At 42.3% G+C, this 20,021-nt stretch overlaps 1 protein-coding gene across 6 annotated transcripts in view; it reads right to left on the bottom strand.

The window, feature by feature from the left end:
- Positions 1-8,869: 8,869 nt before the first annotated feature.
- Positions 8,870-20,021, bottom strand: part of CDH20 (cadherin 20) — a 183,810-nt gene continuing 172,658 nt past the window's right edge. For 3 of the 6 annotated variants that reach the window (XM_033087786.1, XM_033087787.1, XM_033087788.1), the window contains 3 exons: positions 18,857-18,974; positions 14,349-14,600; positions 8,873-10,453 (listed from right to left, as the gene is read on the bottom strand). In XM_033087786.1, coding sequence (XP_032943677.1) covers positions 9,948-10,453; positions 14,349-14,600; positions 18,857-18,974 — 876 coding nt within the window. In that variant the 3' untranslated portion in view covers positions 8,873-9,947. Of the gene's footprint in view, positions 10,454-14,340; positions 14,601-17,409; positions 17,697-18,856; positions 18,975-20,021 lie in introns of those variants that run through there. The other 3 variants (XM_033087785.1, XM_033087790.1, XM_033087791.1) reach the window with 3 other exon arrangements.

Raw genomic sequence — 20,021 nt, 5'->3', positions numbered from 1 at the left:
GTTCATTCATTTATTCTTTGCTTTAGATTCCACATATAAGTGAGATCATATGGTATTTGTCTTTCTCTGTCTGACTTATGAAAAGCGTATTTTTGATGAAGCATCAGTAGTCATCATTCTATTCATCCCAGTTGGTTAGTTTCTCTCCTTAAGGGAAGTTCGTTTTTGTTGTATTAGTCAGGGTAGGCTAAATTATACTGCAGTAATAAGTAACCCCAGCATCTCAGGGGCTTAACACTACAAAGTTGATGTCTGTTGCGTGTCAGCTCTCATTTCTATCCCAGGTTACGAGCCAGCAGGAGGACCCTACTCACTGTAGACACTCAGAGACCTAAGCAGACAGAGGTGCCATCTTGGTACAGACTTTAAAGATCACTGCAGCAGGGGCGGGGACTTGGCCAGTCCTGCATTGGCTGTTAAGGCTCCTGCTGCGGTCTAATTAGCTCCATGCAGTCACAGAGGCAGGTCTAACTATAACAAGCTGGAGAAGAGCAGTCCTACTATGCACACGAGAGGAAGAGAACCGGCACATTTGTGAACGGCTGCAATGTCTCCCATATGGAGACGAGGATTTCTTCAGCTCCAGAGTTACTACACGTGGACCTCACAATTCTTTTCAGTTTGAGAGGGAGAATTCTGCCATGCAGCATGGAACTTTGGCCAAACAACTGAATACAATGCTGAACAAACTCTTAGAACATGGTTATGTGTGATAATGCTATTTATAAGCAAAGACTTAGAGAAGGACAAAGGATATATGGTCATCCTTTGAATAGTCTTATGATTGGTATTTACTAATTTAGGTTCCCCAGTGTGCTAGTTAATATAGAGAGTATAAACATAATCTATCTACTTAAGCTTGCTGTTTATCTAGTTTATTCAGTTAGGCCTTATTGGAAAACTTGGCCAAGGAGAGTTTAGTACAATGGATGTGACTGTCATTTAGATGGTCACATTCCTGCCGTGTTGGCATTTTTTAATCTAGTCTATCTTTGGCTAGAAGGAGCCTTTAGAGTCTTCTTCTATTTTGTGAGTTCCTATTTCTGCAACCTCAAGTGTCTTTGTGTTTTTCTCTGTGAGATAAAATGGGAGGGTCCCATTATTTTCTTTTCCTTCATAGGCAAGTATTTCGCCAGGAGGGAAACAAACCAATTAAGGTGATGCTAAAGGATGATCCCTAATCAAGTTCTATTTTCAGGGAACCTCAGTACTTACTAATGCACTCTAACCGTGAGAGTGGCACTGAGAGGAGAAGAGGAGAAATAAGCACTAGCCTCCATTTTAGTAAGCCTAAAACTTTGTTTTGTTTTTTCATCAAAATAAAGGGATTGCACTCGAGCAATTTCTACTTGTGCTATTATACATCTGCAACAAAAGAACAACTTTGAATAACGAATAGTCTACCTTCACAGTAGGAAATGTTGCTATGGCGAGGCTCTCCATAATGGTGTACTTAATAATTAGAAATATGAGCAGGAATTGACCTTCCAAGTTGGATATATGATTTTTCACTTTACCTGCTCGCTGTCACAGTGGGTGCTGTCACAGAGACTGTGCCCAAAAGCCCCGATAAAGACTTCTCTGCCAAGTCCCATAAATCGGTTTTCTGAGTGTCCCTGCAGTGTACATGGCATATGCTTAGATTTATGTGGGCGTCTGGATGTGGTAAGTGGCCTCGAGTTTACAGAGAATTTCTACCCAGTTTGGAGGTAAGGGGCACATTGTAAATATGGCAGCATGCCAGTGTCTTCCGGAAATAGCCTCCTGATCCTTTGAGAGGAGATTAACGTGGGTTATGTAAGGTCTCTGATAATGAAATTCTAGCCAGTGACACCTAGTTTCACAAGATCCTTGCACATATAGTGAAATTAGGGTTTTCGGACAGAAGACTGGCACTTTGAAAACACGATTACTCAGTATGTCTTGGATGGCTCATGTCAGCTGTCCTCACTAGGTTTTACTACCCACTGTGAAGGCCAGCTTTGAACCTCCAGGGCTTAAGGTGTGGAAGGGATGTCAACACTGAATGAATGGTTCAGAATGTGTACAGAGCTCTGTGTATGTTATGATTTCCAGAGGAGCCAGTGGCCCTAACATCTGAGGTGAGCATTTCGCATACAGCTCTGTCTTTTGCTGGTTTTAGGTCTGTGCTTTGCATGTTTCAACGTGTGTGAAATGGTTGGCATGAAGGTGCCTAGCGGTGTCTGCCCATGGTAGGTGGTGCATAGTTGGCAGTTTCCTCCTCCTTTCCCTTTCCTACAGCCTGTAGCTCAGCAGCAGCGGCGTCAGCCTGGAGTGTGCGGTCAGGCCCTGTGTTCCCTCTTAGGTGTAATTAACATTCATCCTCAGCTAACACCCCTCATTTGAGAATCTCATCCCGCACCATCATGCAGTCCAACAGTCAAGTCCCAAAAAGTCATTGGCAAATTTAAAAATGTAGAAAATGTAGGTTGATGAGGCTAATCCTGGTAGTAAGTACCAGGTCAGACAGTTAGTGCCTCTCAGTAGGCCAGGGAAGAATAGCAATTAGAATAAGGGAATTTCACTGCACAGGGGCCTGGCAGGGAGACACAGAGACTGTGTCAAGTTCCTGGGGCAGCCAGGGAACGTCAAGTACAAGAGACAAAAGGTCTCTTGTTCTTTGAAGGTTAATTCACCTACGGAAAGGGGGACTTCACTGGCATGGTACCTCCACTCCATGTGGCAGCAGAGTGTCAGGCACCTCTCTGAATATGGTCCTTTTGCTGTGGTGCCTTAGGACCAATGACTTAGTGTTGTTTTCAGCAAGCACACACCTTTCTCCATTCTCGGTACCCTCCCTGCACCGCCCACAGCAATGGGGTCATATGAATGGAAGTGTCTCTTCTCAGCCATCTGGTGATTCATTCTTCCCTACCCCCTGCCTGGAGCTGTGAGAGCTGCTCACAGCCTGCCAAGTCAGCTGGAGAGGACTGTTGCTGCCTGCCACCTGCCAGACAACAGGGCATCTTCCGAGGCCCTCTCCATACACTCAAAACATGTGAAATGGCTGAGTCAAAATAAAATAAAGAATCCCCCAAAAATGAATACATTAATTAGTTAGTAAATTAATTAATCAATTAATTAGTAAATGGGTGTGTGTATTGTAGATCCAGCCAAACTGACAGCCATATAAAGGATTCATAGGTTTTTTTTTTTAATGTTAAAATAGATCTTTAAAACTGGACTGTGTAAGGTTTGTATTGGTTTCCTAGGATTGCCATAGCAAATTACCACAAAGTGGGTGGTTTAAAGCAACAGAAATTTATTTTCTCACAATGCTGGAGACTAGAAGTCTGAAATCAAGATGCGGGCAGAGTTCTTTCTAGAGGCTTTGAGGGAGGATTTGTTTCAGGCCTCTTTCCCAGCTTCCGGTGGTTGCCAGCCATCCTTGATGCTCCTTGGCTTATAAATGCATCACTTTAATCTCTGCCTCATTGCCACATGGCGTTCTCCCTGTGTGTCTCTGTTTTTGTGTCCAGATTTCTCTCTTCTTATAAGGACACCGATCATTGGATTAGGATCCACGCTAATCCACTATGATCTCGTCTCAATTTGATTACATTTAAAAAGACCCTATTTCCACCTAAGGTTACATTCACAGATACTACGGTTAGGACCTGAATATATCTTTTTGGAAGACACAATTCAACTCACAACAAGGCTCAAAGGTGAAAAAAAGGATCACCTTTTCCAATGAATGGTACTAGAACATTGGCTATCCATATGCCAAAGAAAAAGAAAAAGAAAGGAAAAGGAGCCTCAATTCATAACTAATAATTTGCAAAAATGAATGAATAAATAAATAATAACAATAATAACAATAATAATAACAAAAGCCTTAAAATGTATTATAGATCTAAATGTAAAATTTAAAATCATAAAGGTTTTAGAAGAAAACGTGGAAGAAAATCTTTGTGACCTTGAATTGGCAAAAATTTCTTAGAAATGATACCAAAAGGAGAATCTCTGAGAGAACAAATTGATGAATTGGATTTCATCAAAATAAAAAACTCCTACCTTCAAAATACACTGTTAAGAGAATGAAAAGACAAATCAGAGGCTGGGAGAAAATTTTTGCAAAGCACATACCCGATGAAGGACTTATATCTAGAAAATGAAAATAAAACTCAAAATTCAAAAATAAGAATACAAGAAACTCAATTAAAAATGGGCAAATACATCTGGATAGTCCACTAAAGAAGATATATTGATAGAAAATATGCACATGAAAAGATGCTCAACATTAGTCATCATTAGGGTATTACAAAGTACAAGCACATTGAAACACTGTAACACTCATATTGTAATGACTAAAATGAAAAAAAAAAAACCACAACAAAACTGACCATACCAAGGATCAGTGAGATATGAAGGGAATGGAACTCTCATGTAGTGCTGGTGGGAATGTAAAATGGTGAAAATTCTTTGGAAAACAGTTTGGCAGTTGACAAGACAACACGCATTTCTACCATGTGATTACAGCCATTTCACTCATAAGTATTTACCCAAGAGGAAACAAAATATATGTCCACACAAAGACTCATACATAAATGTTCATAGCAGCTTAACTTATCATAGCCCAAAGCTGCAAACAACCCAAATGTTCAACAACATATGAATTGCCATGGACTGAATTGTATCTCCCTCAAATTCTTATGTTGAAGACCTAACCCTCAAAATGACTGTATTTGGAGTAAGAAAGTAATTAAGGTTACATGAAGTCATATGTGTGGGGCCCTAACATGATAGGATTTGTGTCTTTATAAGAAGAGGTACTAGAAAGCTCACTTGCTCTCTTCCCCTGTGAGAACACACCAAGAAGGCAGCTATCTACAAACCAGGAAGAGGGTCCTCATCAGAACCTTGACCGTGCTGGCACCCTGATCTTGGACCCCCAGCCTCCAGAACTGTGAGAAAATCTCTGTTGTTTAGGCCACCCAGTATATGGTATTTTGTTACCGCAGCCCAAGCAGACAAACAGATGAATGAATATACAAATTGTAGCATATCTATACGATGGAATACTACTGAGCAACAAAAGTCATGAACTATTGATACACACAATGACATGGATGAATCTCAAGATAATGCTGAGTGAAAGAAGCCAGATATCCATCACCTGTACAAAAAATATGCACTGTATGATTTCATTTATATAAAACCCTAGAAAATGCAAATTAATCTGTAGGAAGCACATCCGTGGTTGCTTGGAGTTGGGGGGTGGGCAAGCAGGGATAGGAGGGAGGTGTTACAAAGGGGTACAAGAAAACTTTTGGGGGTGACAGATACAGTCACTATTTTGATTGTGGTGATGAATTCATGGCTCTGTACATATGTCAAAACATTCAATTGTATACTTTAAATATGTGTGGTTAATTGTTAATTATACTTCAATAAAAATATATGCCTTTTTTATGTCAGATATTTTACTAGATATTTTCATGAAATATTCATTTACTTCTCAAAGTACTGGGTGATAGGGATAAAACTGAATTTCAGGGAATAATAATAGACCTATAAAACGAGAACGTATTCTGTAGAGAGGAGGCGTAGCAGAGAGAAAGGAAATGGTGAATGGACCAAAAGTGTTTCCTGGAATAAAGGCAGGAGGCAGGGCAGAAAAAAGGGACAGATGGTGACGCTGATTGTATTTTCCAACAATGGGCACATTATTTCTTACAATGTAGCTCTGACACTCTTCCCATCGAGAAGTGGAGTAATATTAAAAGTAAGTTTGTCATATTAAAGACAAGTTTCCTTATCTTTAATATGGTGAGGCTTGTGACCACTGTGGAAGTAAGGTTATAAGGTTATATGACTTGTGAAGTTATAAAAGGTGATTCAGCTTCTTCCTGGTTTTCTTGTGAGGTTTATTCCTGGAACCCAGCTCCCATGATGTGAGGAAGCCCGAGCAGCCATGAGGAGGTCTTGTTGACAGTTCCATCTGAGGCCTTCATGATAGCCAGCGTCAGCCACCAGACCTATGAGTGAGCAAGGCTTTGGATGAGTCAGCTAAGGTTCTGACTTCAGGGCGCAGAGAGGTGTCACTGAGGTATCCTTCCTGCATTTTCAACCCACAGAATCTGTGAGCACAATAAAATGGTTGTCCTTTTACACCACTAAGTTTGAAGTGACTTTTTATGTAGCAATGGTAACAAAACAGGTAATAGGGAGAAAGAGGAAGAAATAGAAATAATAAAAGAAAAGCAAGGATCCAGGCTCTTGAAAAATTAAAGCTTTATAGGTAGTTTTACTGGCTTTTGGGAGTGAATATTCTTGGTGAAGTGGTCTAAGGTTTTCTGGGATGAGACGTAGCTCTTGTCATCATGGGTACCAGGAAGGTGACTACAGTAACTAAAGTACTAAAATGGAAGTAGAAACCCACTCATCATCAGTCACCTGACAGTCCTTATAAAACCAAGAGTGTGGTCCAGATTTGCCAGCTTCCTGTCCCAGGAAGAAAGACTTAAGAAACATTGTGTTTTGGGTTAATGTTGTGGTTAACTGCACATACTATAAATTAATACTCCTGGTTTTTGCACAAGATGAATCACAAGCGACAGACACGCGTATGTCTTTTTAGTAGATCACTTTCAAAAAAGGATTCCTTGATCTAATTTTGTCCACTCCCTTTATCAGAATCTTGATCCTTAGAATCAAGCAGATGTTTCCCAAATCCAAGTTTTTATCCATACAAATATCTTGAAAATTCCTTAACTATTATGGAACTGACAAATAAATTTGAGAATGAGTCCATCTGCAAAAAGAACTACTTGTAAAGTACATCCTATTATTTATATAATCCCAGCACTGTAAAGAACGTACTGTGAATTCTGACATCAAGGTCTAGTTCTGGGTCATGAATGAACTAGTAACTACCCTTAATCAATGTGCCTGCACTGATTTTGGCTTGTCTGAATTTTGTTTTCAGGATTTATAGATTCTTTGTGTGAACCATTCCGATTTGCCTTTGTTATCTGCCATGTTGGGATAGTCTGCTTTTCTGATTCAGAAAATTCATTGCTAATTTTTATCTTTGCTTGGTTCTTGTTCAGAATACAGTTTCAGACAGAGTCTTAATCGATTTCTGCAGATGCTCCTGTTTCCCTCCAACACGTAGATTATAGACTAGCTGCTTTACCTGTTAACAAAGAAATGGCTGAATGATTTTACAGCTCTCTTGCCTAACCTGATCATGCTCTCTTCATTCTGTCTGGTGGGGATGGTGTTTTCAGAGGGTCTGGCATTTGTGGTAAACTGTGGCAATGCAAAAGGAATTTAAAACTCATTTGGAGGGAAGTGTCTCCTTCAGCTCAGAATATGAGCTAAAATGGATCTCCTATTCTGTGTTTCTCTCACACTTCCTGTATCACACCATTAGATATCCTCCCAGGGACCAGAAGCTCCAGGTGGTTCTGTTTAATCACTTCATGCCCAGCATCCTGGGTACTACACTTGCAGGATGTGGGGCGTGATAACCCCTGTGGTTAGGATAACAGCTGTTTCTAGTTTTTAACACATGCAACACAAGAGAAATAGTCACAAAATTATCCTCAGACCTAGTGACAGAATGTAATAGGGGTTAATCTGCCCATATTCAAATAACTTATTTTTTTAGAGCCTAATTTGGACTCACGTGCATGCTTTTTCTTTGCTAAGTTTATTTATTTTTACATCACACCTTACCCTTAAAGAGGATGTGTCAGAGCTGCTAAACGCTGAAGATGAGAATTTGCCTGGCTGTCAGTGTAAAAGGCATGAAGCACGTCCTCCTGGCTCCCAGACGCTCATCACCCTTCTCACATATTTCTGCCAAATTGTTTGTATTGGAAAAGAGATTCATAACACCACTCTATGGATGTGGTGGGTCCCAGTGCAAGTGGGCTGATAATCTAAACTTTGTATGTTTGAGAGAGAGAGAGAGAGAGAGAGAGAGAGAGAGAGAGAGAGAGAGAGAGAGAGAGAGAGAGAGAGAGAGAGAGAGACAGAGACAGAGACAGAGAGAGAGACACTCTACACCAGGAGTTCTCAAAGTGTGGTCCCTACACCAGCAGCATGAGTATCACCCAGAAACTTGTTAGAAATGCAAATGGCCCCAGATCAACTGAATTAAAAACTCGGTGGGGAAGGCCCAACAAGCTATTGTTTAACAAGTGTTCCAGGTGATTCTGACACACATTAACATTTGAGAATCACTGCTATAACCAAGACACGCAGAAAACTGTTTCGTTCACAATTTGTCCCCCACAAGTTGTAAGGACAATTGTGTAAAATATCTTTCAGAATAGGATGCCAAGAAAGAGATCCCTTTCATCATGTACCCATTATGCACTTATTAAGCACCTACCATATGCAAAGGGCTATGTTAGCTACTGTGGGGAAAGGAAAGATGAGTAAAATATGGTCCCAGCCTTCTGTGAACTCATCCAGTGTTGATGAGCTGTACATGTTTGGTATGTATTTATACATAGTTGTTTGTACATACTCTTTGATTTACCCATGGAACAGAGATGAAAGTAGCACAGTGGCCTTCCTCCTTGGTGGCTATGTGTAAAAACTTCTCACAAAGTGAAAAACATGGGCAAAATTCACCACTATATCAGTGATGTTCTCAAACCATCTTTTGGTCTTTTCAGAGATGGGGGAATAAAGAACGTTCCTGAAAAGCTTAACAGTTTGAACCATAGCGTTCATCTGCTCAGTGACTGAAAGGGAATGCACAGCCTCATCCTTCTTTGCTGTTGGCTTTGCCTTATGAATCAGCCCTAGTCCCAAGAACCTGAGGCTGGGTTAGGATCACCAAACCATCTTTTAGCTGCTCAGCAATTAAACAAATTAGCAACAGACATTCCCTTCTATTTCACTTTTATTAAAAGAAGTGCTAAGGTACTGAGATGCAGTACATCATATTTATTACCAAAATTATTAACAAATATACAAAACTTATACATGTAATTTTCTTACATCCATTTATTCTCTATAATACTGATTTTTTTTTTCAAGTAGGTTATCTACAGTATGTAAACATCCCTTGGATTGACCTCACACAGATTAGGAAAGCCCTCTAACCCATGCTTGTATCAGATACTTCTTTTTATTTGGCTTTCATTTGTAGCATCTAATCTTCACATTTGGCACATGGAAGAGACATCTACAGTGCAAAAGAGGCAGATTTTCTGGTTTTGTTCTGAACGATTTTGCTGGGGCACAGTGAAAGAGCTGAGAGAACAAGAGCACTCTGACTCGATGCAGTTGGATTTGTAATGCCAACAACTCTTGGTTCAGCCATTAAACTTGAGCGCAAAGTCAGTGCCTCTTCCTTCTCCCACCCCACCCACCCCATGCAAGGCCCATTTGCCTTAACCTTGTCTCAAGAGGGTTAAAAGAAATTCCATCCATCCTGGGACAGCAATTCACCGTGTAACATTTTTTTTCAGTGTTCTTTTAGTGTGGGTTGGTTTGTGTGGTTTGACGAGTCAGCAAAACTCTTAATTGGAGAATAACATAAAATAAAAGGGATGTGAGAGTAGAACTTTCTGTCTGCTTTCATTAGCCACCTTTGTATTTCAGATCAGAGCCTCTTTGTGGTGGAAAAGTGACAGAGGCCTTGGTGAAAGGCAAAGCAAAGGGACGCTTCCCATACTTAACCTTGGACTCCCAGCCTTTGAATACAGTGTCACAAAAATTAAACAGAAAAAAAAGTAAAAGAGATGATTGACGACTCTGCCCCCTTCTTGTGTTTCCTTTTATTTACTTAATCGAACCAAGTAGTAAAGCTGATCCAGAGAGAGAGCTCTCTTTCTTTGCCTGCTCACCCCACTCTCACTCTCCAGCCCAGTATTGCTCGGATGGTTGGTGGCACCTCATCCGCGAAGCATCCGCCTGGAACGTCTGGGTTTGGACGCGCACCTGCCTCCCGGCTTCCGTCACCACAGGGGCGCTGGCCCCTCCGCCGCCCCGTAGAGCTCGGCCAGCTTCCGGAAGCGGGGCCCCCAGTCCGTCAGAAAGTCGAAGCTCTGCTCCGAGTCTGACGTGGCGGACTGCAGGGAGCTCAGCGAGCCGGCTACCGAGCCGTCCCCCTCGAACATGTAGGTCTGGAGGGAGTCGAAGGGCGGGGCCCACAGGTCCATGTCGGCCTCGTAGAGCTTGGCCAGCACGTAGCTGTGGACCGTGCTGCTCACGGCGCATGTCTGAGGCACGTAGCGCGAGAGGCTCTCAATTTCCGGCAGCATGTCCTGCCGCGACTTGGGCGCGCCTGCCACCTGCGCCTCCCGCGGGTTCCACATGGCCGCGATGTCAAAGGCCTCGGTGTCCTCCTCGCCGCCGCCCTCGTCGTCGTAGCGGACGATGTTCTCGTGGATGTTCTCCTCGTCGTCGATGATGTACGGCTGTTTCCGGTGTCGCCTCATGGACAAAATGAGCAGCACCAGCACTGCCAGAGAAAGAGGACGGGACATTTACCGAGGAGATCCGATGTGGGCGCCACGACGCGACACGTTCTTACTAACCACAGGTATGGCGCGAGTTTCTGAGTGGTGAGCTCAGAGACAGCATCAGTGTATTTTAAACCCCGGGGTCTACCTGCCGCGTCCTCACTCATTCCGCCCTCTTGGAGTGAGTGTTTGTAGGCAAAGGAAGCCCTATATTGTCTCCAGTGGGTTCACTTAGAGGAAGGTGCATATAAGGTCTCTGTGCATCGACTAGATGCTTTGAAATCGAGTGGGTGCCAACACCCAACCACCCAATGTCAAATCCCGTTAACAAAGCACTGGGGCCTGCAGTGGAGTCTATGCTAAGGAGAAGATGATGGCTTCTGGCCATTGAAGGATGAGCATACATTCTCTTATTAGACTGTGGCAATCTCATTATGTAAGGGGTGTCCTGCTTTCTTACATTAAAAAAATGTAAGATTTTTTACATGTAAAAACATAGTGTTCTACTCTGTAAATACATATTAATGCATATGCATATAGACTCATACGTTAAGTATCAGCCAACGGCTTAGTCTTTCAATACCTCCTCCAGAAGATAAGAGAGCGTACGCGACCACTGTTGTCGAATAAACTCAATTCATCAGAAAAGCCTTTCTTTAGTTAGAGGGATGGTTGTGACTTTCTGGGTCCAATGATGTTCATGGAAAGGAGGGAATGAGCAGTGACATTTTATGTAATTCCTTGTTATCAAAGAAACGCCACGTTGTTAGATGTGCCCTTGCAGGTTTGGATCAAATTTTATCCCAACAAACGTATTTTTTTTTTTTCTAGAATGTGTTCACTGAGGCTTAAAGGAGAGGTAGAGATAATCCCATTGAACTATTTATCTGTGCCTGAAAATGTTTTCCAGGAAGTGTGTTGGGGTTTTAGCTGTAGAATTGCTATCGATTATTTTTCTGGTGTGCGTTGTTTCAGCTGGTGAACAGTGATAACTTGACAATGCTGCAAAATAAGACCCCAGTTTATCCATGGGGGAAAAAAAAGAGTATAGTCATATGCCCAGTAAGATAGTGGACAGACTTAAAAAACTCATCATAGTGACTTTTAAAATTTGAATGTAGTGTGTGCTTTTTGTAAATTGCAATTAATGATGGTGATACCTAATATTTTCCCAAATAGCCTTGGTGACAAAACGCACACACAGGAAACAATGATATACTCTTGTCTATTTCCTCTATGTTTAAAAATATGGCTCATGGATTGCAGGACTGGGATTTCAGGGCAGTGGACTAACAGGCTTCTAAGGAAGTGGAGGCTTGAGCTGGGTGTCAGAGGCTGGGGTGTGATTGGATGGACGCAGGTTGGCGAAAAGGGGTTGTAAGTGAACATGCTATGTTTGTGGGGTTCAGTAAACAGTTGCTAAACTCAGATATTTTTTAGGCACTGTGCTAATCCGTGGGGAAACATTGAATATGATTTCTGCTCTTAGAAGCTTGCAGTCCAGGGAGATTATAGACACTGATGATCAGTACAAGTCAGGCAGTGAAAAGACTGTCCATCGTAGGGTTACAAGTGTTTTGAAGAGAATGCAGGGGCAGGGCTAGTTAATCTTCCTAGGGGCTTGGAAAAACCTTCACACAGGTGACCCGGGAGTGGTATTTTAGAAAATGCCAGGAAGCAAAATGGAAAAGTCTTTGGGTATCTGCTGGGAGGAATTCTGATGGTGATGAATTAGGCAGTTCCTGGTCCATCTCTTGAACAATAAAGATTGCTACATATCTTATTTTTTTAGGTAATCTGATTTAAATAACAAGTATTGCAAAATCAAATTTGGGGGAAAAATGGTTGTAGTCTTGTCTTTCAACTATTTAGCTGGAAGGCTTGCCTAAGAGAAGAGAATCGGTTTTAGGGCTGTTTATTCATTAGGTACTATAGGCACAGCGTATAGGGCCTGTGAGATTCTCTAGGAACTAGATACATACTAGAGATGTGAAAAAAATATCCTGCAAAATCAAAATGAATCTGTTTATTTAGTTGTCCACAAAATGTATTTTGATAAATCACCTGCAATTTAATCTTACTTAGTTTTATGAATCATCTTTAATGCGGGATATGCATTCTTAGAAGTAAAAGTTCCTCAAACTAGGAGGATTTTATGACCACTCTGTTCTGTTTAGCTTCTGAAAACTATTTATTCTGTATGATTCAAAAGACAAGACATAACGGGTTTGGGAGGCACGAGATAAATTGTCCCTTGCACACCGTTTCTACCTTGAGAGCCTCTCTGTGCCAGTCTCTTTAAGTCAGTCTTTCTTTAATGATGGCACCTCTACTTTTAGTGGCTGGGGGAACATTTTCCAAAGATAGAACTAAGGACATCCTGGAAATTTCTGCTCAGAGCAAGTTTCATCAAAGGTCTCCTGCAGGTTACCCTGTTGTGTACTCAAGGACTCCCAATGCCACCTTATGGACACTCAGGGAATTACAGGAAGGTTTTATTTGTCAGTACTGCCAAGGACCAGGAACAGCGATTCCCTGGGATCCTGGGATCCAAGGACTCAGAAAGGTTACTTATTTATATTCTCTCTCCCTGTAGCACAGAACTAAAACAAAATTAAACCACATATTGTATTTAAAATTGTCCTTTTTGAGAAGCATATTTATAGACCCACCTACAATTCAATTCAATTCAATCAAACACTTTGCAGTCAGGACCTTTTCTCTCTTTGGTCTGACTAAGTCTCTTGGTGTTGAGGTAAACCTGGAATCAAGGGGGTATGTGACTATCTGCATGTCTTCTAATTTAAATCCCTTGTGCTTTACTCTTTTCTCATAGAATGCCAGGACATCTTTCATATTAAATAATTACTCTCTACTAAGTCCGCTTTTCTCTAAGCAAAATGTGTATGCTGTGCATGAATTCAATCAGAAGAGTTGGGGTATATGTGCAAATATTTTCTTGGTTTCAAGAGATGGTTTAGGTGTTTTATTTCTTGTTTTTGAGTGTAGAGTTCAAAAAGAATGACACGATTGGCCTTATGTACAAGGGAGCGGGTGACTTGAGATGAGGGAGAAAGGATCCCATACTCCACTAGTGCTCTCCCACTGGCCTGTCAACAGATTTTTAAATTTCACCACCAGAGGGAAAGGCCACCTGCTCTTTGTTAGATGGCCACAGTGCCGAGGAAGGGAGCTGATGCCCCAAACAGCTTATTTTCTAGATAACCATGTGGTTTCACTTCGTCACTTCTTTCAGATCTCTGCTCAAAAGTCTTATCAGTGAGGGCTTTCTTGACCACCCTGTTTAAAATGGCACCTGCCCGTCTCTTGTGTCCTCAGGAGACGCTGTCCCTCTCCCTTCTCTGTAACACCACCTCCAGAATCTGGGATGAGCATGTCAGAGATGGGCCGTGACGCTCAGGTACCGGGATGCAGTGTAGGGCCTGCCTGCATTCAGTCCTGGCTCTGTCTGTGACATTTGGCCGTGGGCCTGTCACTGCCTCTTTGTGATTTAGCTGGTATTTATCTGAAATGAAGGGGTTAGACGAGGTGAAGATCATCATATCCTGACAATGTCCCAAATTGTCATTTTGGTTCTGTGATGTCAATGTGAACTGCTTTGTTCTGAAGTCAGCGCTGTGAAGGCCGGGGCATGTCTGTTTTGTTAATCCCAGCACCTAGAATGGTGCCCTGGGTCATATTAGACGCTTGATAAATAAATCCCTTGCCCCTAGGAAAGGACTGTCTCCAATATCTTTGCTTTTTTCTCAGCCTTATTCTACCACCTTTTTAATCAGCACAGTGTGGAAAAACAGTGCTGAACAGCTGTGTTAGGGTAATAATGGACTGAGAGCGAAGTCAGACCCCCGGAGAGGAAGGGAGCCGCTCACTCACCCAGGAGGACAAAGGTGCAGGCCAGGATGGCGATGAGGGCGCCCCTGCTCAGACTGACCGGGAGCATGTAGGCCTCGGGACTGCAGGACAGGACGTGGCCGCTGTCGTCACAGCTGCACACCTGGATTGTCAGCGTGCCCGTGCTGCTCAGCGCCGGCTGCCCGTTGTCCGATATCAGGATGGGCAGGTAGAAGACACTCTGCTCCTGCTGCCGGAAGCCAGACCTCCTTGTTAGGACCCGGGCAGTGTTATCTGAAGAAGACAGGGATTCCAGGATTGAAGCAGGGAAGAGGACACACGAAAGGGAAGGAGAAAATGGAAGAACCAGCAACTGAATTAGTCTGCTGGATTGAGGAGAGCAAGGGGGTGGGCCAGGCTGTGGGAAGGAGAGAGAAGGAGAGTCGAACGTTCCGGCAGCTTTCAGCCACAGCCACTGTCAGGTTTGCCTGGATCAGCATTTGGATGCAGAAGCCAAGATTTTTGCTTGCTTCTAGGCAAAACCCTGAGGCCTAGGAGAGAAACCCTTTTTGAGATTATTTCTTACCCTTTGTGACATAAAATGCCCAGGGCGAACTGTCAGACTTCAGATCTAACTGAAATGTCCCTGGGAAAGCTTGACAGAAATGAACAATCGCCAGGGACTTGTGGTCCCTGTTTGTTCCAGCTCAGCAGCTTTGCAAGGCTTGGTGCTGCTTTGTGCCTCCAGGAAAAGAAAGCTCCTCAGCAGGAGCCCGCCAGGCTGTGGCACATTACTTATTTTTGCCACTTTGGCTGGAATTCACCTCTTGTGCTCTTTTCTTTTATGCCTCTGAAATGCAGTCACCAGTTCCTCCTGTGACTTTCTGAAGAACCTGCTCATTTAGCAGAAGCTTATTTGAAATCCCCTGATCATGTGACATACCCTGTTATTTCCCCTCCTTGGTGGTCTAAGTTGAAGCAGTTAATATGAATTTTGGGAACATTCATTCCTGATCAGCAGTACCTATGAGTTTGTTTTTCTTTTTCTTCCAGTTTTAAATGGGATTAGGGAAATTATTTGATGCGTTTCTACAAAGGTGGTGTGTAGTGTGTATGTGTGTTTATACTATATTTGCCTAATGTAATGTTTTGGGATCTTTTAATTTTTTAATCTTACGTTCTCAAGTTTCCTTGAGGTGGTTTGAATGATAAATCATGTATATTGTTTTGCAAAGCTCAGATCATTTTCAGCAGAGGAAAACTTTGAGACCTGTGGTAGGACATACAAGCAGTGACTGGCAAAGCTAATATCAACATGGATGTGTGTCACAGGGAAGAGTCTAGAACTTAACAAAAAACTCTGAGAGCCTAGCCAGAGTAAACATTATTAATATCAACATCAGTATTTCTGATTCTCCTTCTCTGCTTGGACATAAGAAAGGATTATATTTTTTTACTCGTTTGAATTTGGGCGTGTCTATATGATTTGCTTTAGATGATGAAAAATGAGCAAAAGTCATCCATGTCACTTCCAGGCAAAAACACGTAATAGCTGGTATGTGCTTCTGCGTGCTCTTGCCTTGGTGTGGTGTTATGAAAGAATGTTTGAGATGGAGATCCAGGCAGCCTGGGATATTAAGCTACACATGGACATGGACCCAGGTTGGCTTTATGTGCGAAGAAAATTAATTTTGGTTACGTTAAGCCACTGAGATTTTGGTGTCATTTGTTCCTGCAGCATAACCTGGCCTGTTCTGACTAGTATATTACCTCTTAATTGGGGTTTCTACCTTCTCTCCCTGCTTTTTCGTGGTAGCAGTTGTTCATTGAATACTTATGTGCCAGGTAATTCGACTTTACATGCGGTATCTCATTTAACCTTCACAACAATTTGGAGAGAGAGTGATGACCTCACCCTTTTACAGTAAGAGTTAAGGCCGAGAGAGATGATATAATTTGTTCCAAGTCACTAATTTAGTAGCAGAGCTGGGATTTGAACTCTGGTCTCTCTGACTGCAAATTTACACTCCTTCCATTGTGCTCTGTAGCTGCTGATTTAGTTTAGTAACATTAACTGTGGAAAATTATTCAGTTAATTTCAATGTCTTCCTGCTTTGGTACAGGCCTTTCCTCTTATTTCCTTCTCAGTGGAGAAAGATAGCAATTGGTTGGCAACTTGAGGATTATATTCATATTTCCGTCTACCATACCATACAACCTACACACTTTTCTGTTTTCCAGATTTAAAAGCTAAGTACTGTTAACTCTACTTCACAGTGTTCATTTGGTCTTTTCAGAAACCAAGTTTTTTCGAAACAGAAATCTTTTTTATTTTTCAGTTTAATTGAGGCTAGATCATAAGACTTTTAGAAAGCTTGACCGGAGCTGAATTCTATAAGCGTGTTACATGATGCCTACTACACATCATATGTTTCTTGATCTCAGAATTACTTAAGATTAAAGAAAAATATCAGAGTATCACATTTCTGAGTCAGTCTTGGAAGGGGTCTGGCATATAGTAACCCCTTGTAGAATTTTTGTTGAATATCATAACTCGGGCTTTAGCAACCCATTTAGGAAAAGTATTTGTTTCTAATGTGACACAAAAGTGTTTGTGTGTGTGTGTGTGTGTGTGTGTGTGTGTCTAAAACATGACCCAACACCCAACTTTAGTCCCAATGTTAATGTTTATTCACTCTCTGATTTTGGGCCATTTGCTTTTTCCCCCTTATCTACCAAATGAGATAATGAGAATCAGAGGGGTTAATAACTTCCTTAAAGCCTTATAGTACTATAATAAACATCAAATAGAGCAAGCGTTTGAAACTGTGAAGTGCCATATACACATACAATAATTTTCATAATGCTTTGGGGATTAAAAAAAAAAGGTAAGGAACGCTTAATTTGAAATCGTGCTCTGTTGTGTTCATAAAAGGATGTCATGTTGTGGTCATGGCAATTGGGGGCTTGACAGTAGATCTGCCGTATCAGATAGTAGTCATTTTTTTAATGAGCCTCAAGTAAAGGATACTCAATGGGATAAATTGTGAAAAAATTAAGAGTTTATTTTTTTTTTATTGAAGATGTGCTGATTCCCATTTTGGAAAACCTTTTGAGAGATGAATCATTCCTTTTTATAGTCATCATGTTCCAGTGGCCCATCTTTTTAAGGTATTGGCTCCAGGAATTGGTACCCAAAATCATCTTTAAGAAATGACAGCATTTTGCTGCATATTCTTGCTGTATTGATTCTGCCAAATACCAGTGTGAAGGAATAGAGTGACACAGCAGAAAATTTGAAAACAGCATAATGTGTTATTTCTTTCCCCAGGTTTTCCATTGTAAAACCAATCCTGAGGGGGCTGAAACCACTTTTTGCAGGAAGTTTCCCTGTAAGGCAGATAAATGAACAGTTCAAAATTTGACCCAATGAAAAAATCTGAATATTTAATTGTAGTAGTTCTATTATAATTTGTACTACCCTCCTTTCTGGAATTATCATAGTGATTTTATGATAACATGCAGAAAGTTAAAGGGTTGACTTGGAAGAATGCTTTCCTTTTAGGAGAACACAGGTTTGATATTCTCAACTTTTAATCGGAGATTGTCACGTGGGGTGGAATTAATAGTTTAAGTCTCAAATAGTGGATGTTTGAGACTAAGACCGGGCATGCCTAATCATGACTTTTTGTTATCCTATGTTTAGATTGTTGTAAATGCCAATTACTGTTTTAGAACTAGAAAAAAAATGAGCCTCCTCCAGCCCAGAGACGTGATGACCTCCCTCATCAAGGTCAGACAGCTAGTTGGCAGCAGAGTTAGAGACAGGTTCACTTGACGGATTTAAATTATTTTTTCACTTGTTCTGATCTTTCTTTGAGAATTATCTGGCTAGAGCTCAGAAGTTTCTGTTTTTCCCATCTGTGCGCAATGGAGAGTGTACTAGATCTATAAAATCCTTAGCTGATCTGGTGCTTATTGGAGAAGAGTGTCTAGAATTCCATTTCTGCAGAACTGTAGTGGGGACCACTTTCTGGAATAGGGAAGCCCCGGCTGTGTCTTTCTAAACCATTCTAAAGTAATAACGTTTCAGTGCCCAAACTACTCTTTGCGATCCCGTATTTGCCCTTTGCCTGTGCCTCTGTTTCATTCTGGGAGCCTTTTCGCTGTTTCCCGCTTTGATCCTTGCTTAGATATGTTCCCTCAGGTCTATATCTGGTTCAGTTTCTGTGATCCTTCTCAGATTCTTCCCATCGTCGCAGAACATGCTAACATGGCTGCTGTCCGTGGGGATGAAGGAGCCTTTTGTCCTGTGTGCCTCACAGTGTCCGGGGCAGAGTCAGCACTCAGACGTTGTGAACGGACTGAGTGAAAGTTTCAGAATCAGCAGAGGACATTCGTAGTCTTTGATGTTCTGAAACCAGACTCAGCACTAATGTCTTACCTGCTGTTAAAGAGCAGGCGGCCTTTGACAGGGTGGCGTGCTGTAACCCCGAGTAGCCAGCCCAAGCCGTGGAAAAGCATCGGTAGCCAGCTATCCCCCTGATTACCTTGGTTGTCCCTTACGGTGAAGTTGGGGTTGTTGGCTGCCTCAGGAGCCAAGCTGTAGTAGACGTGCTGACCGTGGTGTGGGTCGTCCTCGTCCACTGCGCTCACGGTCTGGATCAGCTGAGGGAGGGACAGCAAATCAGGTGAGTTGAGCCAACAGAAGCAGCTTCAGGGCCCAAAGCCCGACATCCAATAGCAGGTTATTTTATCTGAGGAGAAGGATATCCTGAAACTTAAGCTTCACGCCATCACACAAGTCAGGGTTTAGCTTTGGTTTCTTGGTACCTAAACACCTCAGATGTTAGACCTCGACATAACATTCTCACACCAGGCCGGCCATTTTCCGACAGTCTAAATAGAAAACTTGGAGTAAATGAACTGGGGGATGCTACAGGGTCCTGCTTGTCTCCCCATTTGTCATCCTTCCACTGCATCTCAGTAACCCCACTTTGGGGTTACTAGTTCACGGTCAAATTGTTACCTTTGAGAGGTCCTACGTAAGAATGACCAGTACCTAGAAGGGAAATAAACAGACACATAAACATTGGCTGTGTCAGGTTAATGGAAAATAGACGTGAGGAAACGGGTCACTATTTGTTGGCAGGAAGGGAGAGCTAGACAAGAAGACCCCCAGGATGGGATGTATAGAGCAGATTAGAGTCAGAAGCAAAGCTTGGGGCCGAGGAGAGGGAGAAGTGGCCTGGCGTCCTCTGTAGCTCTTTGGCCAAAACTGCCCTTTCCACAGTGCTTTTCAAAGTAGTAAGTTGCCTCATGGTTACGAAGCCCATGATGAAAACGCTACCAAAAAAGCAGTGTGAAATACACAGATGAACCATCTGCAGGCTGACTGGGGAGGGCCGGGGGTAATATAGGAAAAGCATTGAGTGGGGTCTGCTTCCTGTGTGTTTGCTTCTCCATCAACCAATAGCTCAGCCTCCTCCCACCCTGTGTGGGCCTGGCCCTGTAGACACAGCATTCCCGCTGTTTAAAAGCAACTGTGTGTCTGCCAGGGTAGAAACTGGGACATCAGAGGTCAGCTGGGGCGTCCAGGTGGGCTTGCTTAGTCCTTATTTCTTCATCTGTAAGTCGAGGGAGGTAATACGACCCTCGCAGTATCCTGGAGATGAAATGACCAAGTGGGAAGCTCCAGCAGGGGGCCTTCTGGTC

The sequence above is a fragment of the Rhinolophus ferrumequinum genome, chromosome 19 (genome assembly GCF_004115265.2).
Source record: "Rhinolophus ferrumequinum isolate MPI-CBG mRhiFer1 chromosome 19, mRhiFer1_v1.p, whole genome shotgun sequence".
Classification (NCBI taxonomy): Eukaryota; Metazoa; Chordata; class Mammalia; order Chiroptera; family Rhinolophidae; genus Rhinolophus; species Rhinolophus ferrumequinum.
This window is presented reverse-complemented; position numbering and strand designations above follow the sequence as displayed.